General features: G+C 58.1%; 2 protein-coding genes across 5 annotated transcripts in view; both read left to right on the top strand.

Annotated features, from left to right (window-relative positions):
• The window catches only part of MED26 (mediator complex subunit 26), a 51,427-nt gene extending 46,746 nt beyond the window's left edge, over positions 1-4,681 (top strand). For all 4 annotated transcript variants that reach the window (XM_029916094.1, XM_029916096.1, XM_029916093.1 and 1 more), the window contains exons 2-3: positions 1,414-1,488; positions 2,023-4,681. In XM_029916094.1, coding sequence (XP_029771954.1) covers positions 1,414-1,488; positions 2,023-3,675 — 1,728 coding nt within the window. In that variant the 3' untranslated portion in view covers positions 3,676-4,681. The remainder of the gene's footprint in view (positions 1-1,413; positions 1,489-2,022) is intronic.
• Positions 4,682-6,610: 1,929 nt separating this feature from the next.
• Positions 6,611-6,700, top strand: part of SLC35E1 (solute carrier family 35 member E1) — an 18,417-nt gene continuing 18,327 nt past the window's right edge. The window contains exon 1 of the mRNA XM_029917845.1: positions 6,611-6,694. Coding sequence (XP_029773705.1) covers positions 6,611-6,694 — 84 coding nt within the window. The remainder of the gene's footprint in view (positions 6,695-6,700) is intronic.

Here is a 6,700-nt window from a genome sequence, read left to right as displayed (position 1 = left end):
TCTGCTTCTGCACCTGCTGCCTCACCTTGCACTGCCGAGTTAGGGGAGACGGAGTCTTTCCTTAAATCTCAGGACCCGACCTCTGCTGGCTTCCACTTTAGAGCTTCCTCACCTCTCACAGCCTTTAGAGAGTTACAGAGTTAGAGCCTTGCTCTGCACTAGGCTTCGGGGAGCATTGTGGTGGTTTGATCTCCTATCCGGACCTCAGACTTTCTCCACATCAGCAATAAGACAGTTTTGCCTTCTTATCACTCATATTTGTTCACCAAAGGAGCCTTTAATTTCCTTCAAGAACTTTTCTTTGCCCTCACAACCAGGCTAACTGACGCAAGAGGCCTAGTAGCTTCCAGCCGGTCTCAGTTTCCGGAACGCCTTCCTCTCTAGTGTAATCATTTCTAGCTTTTGATTTAAAGTGACAGGCATGCTACTCTTTCTCTCACTTGAACACTCAGAGGCCAGTGTAGGATATCAGTTGGCTTAATTTCAACACTGTCGTGTCTTGGGAAACAGGGAGGCCCCAGGATTGGAGAGAGATGGGGAAGCAGGCAGAGCACACACAGTATCATGGAGTTTGCCCTCCGGTGTGGGTGGGGTTTGTGGCACCCCAAAACAACTACAGCAGTAATGTCAAGAATCACTGATCGCGGGCGCCTGGGTGGCTCAGTTGGTTAAGCGTCCGCCTCTTGGATTTTCAGCTCAGGTCACGATCTTGCGGTTTCGTTGGTTCAAGTCCTACATTGGGCTCTACGCTGGCAGCTGGGAGCCTGCTTGAGATTTTCTCTCTCTCCCTTTCTCTCTGCCCTTCCCCCACTAGCGCTGTCTCTGTTTCTCTCTAAAGTATTTTAAAAAATCACAGATCACCATACAAATAAATTAATAATGAAAAATCTTAAAAATGAAAATTACCAAAATGTGACACAGGCACAACGTCAGCAAATACCATTGGGAAAATGGCACCAATAGAGCTGCTCAACGCAAGGCTGCCACACACCTTCAGTCTGCAAGAAACACGGCACCTGCAAAGCGCAGGAAGCTGGGCACAATGGGAGGAGGTGTGCCTGCATGGGTCTTTTAAGCTTAGCCTGCTTGGCCTCTCTGCTAAGCCTGTCCACGCCCTGTCCCCATGAGATGGCAGAGTCGGCACATCTCCTGTAGCAGGAGCAGATCCTGGTTCATAACTGTCACGAGTCTCAGCTTTGTGACAAGCACCTGAACAGGAGGGCATGGCCAGGCACTACAGGAGGTGGACAGCAGGGTGACCACTGGGTGCCATTGGTCTTAGGAGCAGGCAGAAGGCTGCATGGGCTGAGGGCTCTGGTGTTGCTGAGTCCACTGGCTCTTGGGAACAGAGAGGTGAGAGCGTGGGGACAGGGAGAAGGGCAAGAGGTCTGACAAGTGGCTCTTCTTTTGTAGATCCGGAACATGGTGGCGGTGCTGGAAGTCATCTCCAGCCTGGAGAAATACCCCATTACCAAAGAGGCACTGGAGGTGAGTGGCCCCAGGACCTGATACTGGGAAGGGCAGGGTGGGAGGAGCCTGGGCTTTCCCAACCCAAGGGCTCTGGTGCTGAGTGCGGGGGGTGCACACCGCCCGGCCTGTGCTATGTCAGAAGCCACATCTTCCCCTGGGTAGTGCGGGAGTCGGGCGGCCTTAGGTCCGGGCCTGGGGCTCGTTTCTGCACAGGGCGTCCAGCAGGCCGGGAGACGGCCTGAAGAGCTCCCCTGGCAGGGGGCTCTGGCGCTTGCCTTGATGGTCCACAGTCTCCAGGTGCCGGGAGCCTGTGGGATGGTGCTTCTGAGGTGCCACCTGTGGCCCTGGGGCCCTAAAATTTGAGGACGAGATCTGAGAAGTTAGGTGTCACAAAGGACCTCAAGTCCCTATGGGTGCCGTGTCCAGGAAATCCGTGACTGAAGGCTCAGTGGGATTAATCCAAAGACCGGGGGCCCCGGTTTCTGGCTCAGCTCCCCTTTCACAGGGGCCATCCTGTCCCAGAAGCCTGTCACCGTCTCCCTCTGGTTGCAGGAAACTCGACTTGGGAAGCTCATCAACGACGTCCGCAAGAAGACAAAGAACGAGGAGCTGGCCAAGCGGGCCAAGAAGCTGCTGCGGAGCTGGCAGAAGCTCATCGAGCCCGCGCACCAGAATGAGGCGGCTCTGCGCGGGCTGGCGGGCAGCGGCGGCTCTGCCAACGGCGGCGCCCACAACTGCCGGCCCGAGGTGGGTGTGGCCGGCGCACCCAAGACCATCCACGACCTGAAGAACCGCATCGACCTCCAGAGGCTGCGGGGGCATCGGCTGGACAGGCTGGGCAGCCGCAAGCGCCGTGGGGACCAGCGTGACCTCGGCCACCCTGGGCCGCCTCCCAAGGTCTCCAAAGCAAGCCATGACTCCCTGGTCCCCAACTCCTCCCCCCTCCCCACCAACGGGATCGGCGGGAGCCCCGAGAGCTTCCCCGGCCCCCTGGACGGCAGTGGGCACTTGGGCCCCGAGGGTGGCCGCCTGGAGCCCGGCGAGAACGACAAGCATGGCGGCAAGATCCCCGTGAACGCGGTGCGGCCGCACACCAGCTCCCCGGGCCTCGGCAAGCCCCCTGGGCCTTGCTTGCAGACCAAGGTCGTGGTGCTGCAGCAGCTGGACCGGGCGGACGAGACTCCGGGTCCCCCCCACCCCAAGGGGCCACCTCGCTGCTCTTTCAGTCCCCGGAACTCGCGGCACGAGGGCTCCTTTGTCCGGCAGCGGAGTCCGTATGCGCCCAAGGGCTCCGTGCCCAGCCCCTCTCCGCGGCCCCAGCCGCTTGATGCCACGCAGGTGCCATCGCCGCTTCCGCTGGCCCAGCCGTCCACGCCCCCTGTGAGGCGGCTCGAGCTGCTGCCGAGCGCAGAGAGCCCGGTGCGCTGGCTGGAGCAGCCCGAGGGCCACCAGCGGCCGGCGGGGCAGGGCTGCAAAGTCGGGCTGCCGCCAGCTGAGCCCCTGCTGCCCCGGGCCGGCTTCTCCCCGGACTCCTCCAAGGCGGACAGCGACGCTGCCTCATCCGGTGGCTCGGACAGCAAAAAGAAGAAGAGGTACCGGCCTCGTGACTACACGGTGAACTTGGACGGGCAGGTGGCCGAGGCGGGTGTCAAGCCCGTCCGATTAAAAGAGCGGAAGCTCACCTTTGACCCCATGACCAGACAGATCAAACCTCTGACCCAGAAAGAGCCAGTGCGGGCTGACAGCCCCGTGCACACAGAGCAGCCCAGGACAGAGCTGGACAAGCCCGAGGCCAAGGCCAGCCTCCAGAGCCCTTTCGAACAGACGAACTGGAAGGAGCTGTCGCGCAACGAGATCATCCAGTCCTACCTGAGCCGGCAGAGCAGCCTGCTCTCGTCATCCGGCGCGCAGACCCCGGGCGCGCACCACTTCATGTCCGAGTACCTGCGGCAGGAGGAGAGCACCCGGCGCGGGGCCAGGCAGCCGCACGTGCTGGCGCCTCACAGCGCGCCCACGGACCTCCCGGGGCTCAGCCGCGAGGTCACACAGGACGATCTGGACCGAATCCAGGCCCGCCGGTGGCCGGGGGTGAACGGGTGTCAGGACACACAGGGTAACTGGTATGACTGGACGCAGTGCATATCGCTCGACCCGCACGGCGATGACGGGCGGTTGAACATTCTGCCTTATGTCTGCTTGGACTGAGCGGCCCGCGGCCTCTCGGTGCGTTCCCACCTTGCAGGCGGCACGGCGGGCGGGCCGCCCCCAGCGCTTGGGAAGCCGGGGAGTCCGGCCCGGGGCGGAGGGCGGGGGTGGGAGTCTCGAGGTCTCTCCGAGCCCTTCCCTCAAAATTCTCCTTCTTTTGTGAAATGCTGCTACCAGTTTACTAACAAAATTGCAAAGGAAGGACCGTGTGGAAGGAAGGCCGGCAAAGTGAGTTCAGAACTCTATAGCGAACCAGCTATAAAAAGCATCAGTCCCCCAGCCCGGAAGCGGTGTGGACACCTCCCAGCACCTGCAGGCTGGGACCTCAGTTGCAGGCAGGCACAGAAAACCTGTGGGAGAGGTCACCTTTTAACACGGCAGCAGAAGCACGCAGCTCATCCATTTGCGTTTTCCTTTTCCAAATTTGGCACCGGGGCCTGTTTGCACGCCCACCTGGCCAGCTTGTCAGCTGCGGCGGGCCCGCTGGCCGGCCACTGTGACCTGCGCTCCGTGGGCATCCACACATTTTTATCTGGTTTCGGTTAAGACCCGGTTTTGAAAAAAATGCTGCAAAAATTTAAGTTTTCTAGGAGTTTATTTTATCCCCCTCTCCCATCTGACCATCAGCCAAATAAGTTTCCTTTCTTTCTCCCCTTTCGTTTTCCCCTTCTGCACATATCTGGAAAGTTCCCCTTTCCAGAGTCCCCTCCCCCCCAAAACCACAGAAGTAACCGCGGGTGCTACTGGTGTGTAAGCTGTACTGCTGGGCACGAGGAGACCTGTCTGTGCGCTGGAAACACTCATAACCATTCCTTTAGATTCGTTTGCCTTATGGTTATTTGTCATAAACGCGATTTGCAAAAACAAGGAGCCTTAGTGAATGTACAGTACCTAGACTTCTGTGTTCTCAGGACACAGAAGGGAGCAACTTTGCTATTTGGTCCAGTAAGTGGACAACTTGTGATATAAATGTGGAAATAAAAAAAAAAACCATTTGCACAAACCAGTCTCAGAATCATTACTAATTTGGTCCTTTACAGCCAGATCAGCCTTTCTGGTTTTGCGAAGACGGGGACCCCGTGTCCCAGGTTTGGGTGGCACAGCCAGATGGTGGGAGGCGGGCGGGCGGGCAGGGCCAAGTGGTGAAGTCGGCCTGTTAGCTTCCTGCATGAAGACGGACCTCCACCTGCCTTTCACTCATCAGGCCCGTTTGTTGCCGTCCTGCCTCCAGGGTCACCTGCTAGCATGGGGTGACAGAGACCAAAGGTCTACATGCAGGAATGTTCTCCCGTCTCCATCCAGACCTCACCTGCCCCAGAGAAGCCCCCCAGAGAGGCTCCATGCACCAGGTCTCAGTTACCTCGTCCTACCCCACAAAGAGCTGTAGTTCTCACAGGGCATGGCCCAGAGCCAGCTCGGCCATGTCGCCCTTGGCTCTGGTCCCAGGCTGCTAGCTCCCCACGGAGGCCTGCTATTTTTAAAAGTAACTTTTCTGCCTTGCCTATAAAGTGATATTTCCTTCTTCTCCCTCATCCCCGAAGCCATAAGCTAAGACTTTGGTTTTCACGTGTTTTCACTCCAGAATAGGTCATGTTGCATGTACCTACTTCGTTTCACAGATGGGGAAGTCGCCTCCCCTTAAAGAGGAATTCCCACAGGGCAAAACACGGGGTCCAGGAACATGGAGTCAACCCAGATGCACAATTTCAGAACCAGCTGGGATTTATGACCTGGCCTTGGTGCAGGACACACCCACCCTGAGATAAGGGCAGTGGATGGATGAAGTGGCTCTGAGGACAGTCTGAGGTTGAACTCCGGACCTGCAATCTGTCAGCTGTAAGACTACGCTAATCACTTCGCTCCTATGCACATATGCACATTTGGGAGATGAACGTGCTTACCCCGGAGCTGTGAGGACTAAGTTAAATGATAAGAGTTTAAGCAAAAAAAAAAAAAAAAAAAAAAAAAAGCCACGTCACTAGAACTGTTTGCCACGGAGTAACAAGTTCCTTTCGTAAGTCCACTGTGCCTGTAATGTGGGCCAGCCTTGCTGCTGTGGGAACTTCCCCAGAAGTGACTTAACTCTGTGACAAAGGGTTGTAGGCACAGCTGGAAGATGCTAGGATACAGGTTGGCATCTGACCAGCATCTCCCTTTCTCAGACCTGGGCTTTATGTGCCTGAGTATCCAGTGAGCCCAGGACAAAGATACTGCTCGATCTCGGCCTTGGACGTGAGCAGTCTGGGCTTGGCACCTCTTTCTCCGGTACGAGCTCTGGAGACAGGTGCCCAAATAGACTACCACGGCCACAGCTCACGAATTGGCCAGGGGACCTGAGCCAATCGCCTCCCTTCTCTAGGCTTCGATCTGTCAGTCTGTGAAATGGAGATAGGGTAATACCTACCGTGCAGCGCACGTCGCAGTGATTCCCAGAACGAGCTCCCAGAGACCGGGCGCTCCAGGCTTGTCCTTCTGTCGGAGTCCGTCTACGGGAGTCCGCTCCCGTGTTTTTGCAGGGGAAAAAAAATGTAGCTTATGGAAAGCGTTCACAGTCTAGTTTCTTTTCAGGAAAGGTCTGATCTTTTACCCTCGCTGTCCGCGGCCACTACCGCCTGGCCATTAGGAATCTGGCTGGAGGGAGCTGACGCTGCGTGAACATTGAGGTTTGAGCCCCGGGCTCGATGGTCGGATCACAGATGCTGACGCGACAGGGCCCTCGGGCTCCTGCCCATTCAGTTCGAAACCTGGCTCCGGGTCCCTTAAACCAACCTACCGCCGGGGAATCCCGGCTGGGCTCGGGTCCGCGTCTCCTCCTTCCGCTTCCGGGATAGGCCTAACCCCACCGGAAGCCCACCTGGGGGCGGGGCCTGCGCTCGCTACGTGGTGGAAGGCGCGTCAGCCGGCGCGAGGCGTTGACGCAAAGCAGCGACGACCAATGGAGAGCGGCGTCGGCCGGCGCGCCCGCCTCAACCCGGCCCCGCCCCCGCCCGGCGTCGGGCCGTCGGACGGGCGGGAAGAGGTGGCC

The sequence above is a fragment of the Suricata suricatta genome, chromosome 12, assembly GCF_006229205.1.
Source record: "Suricata suricatta isolate VVHF042 chromosome 12, meerkat_22Aug2017_6uvM2_HiC, whole genome shotgun sequence".
NCBI classification, from domain to species: Eukaryota; Metazoa; Chordata; class Mammalia; order Carnivora; family Herpestidae; genus Suricata; species Suricata suricatta.
This window is presented reverse-complemented; position numbering and strand designations above follow the sequence as displayed.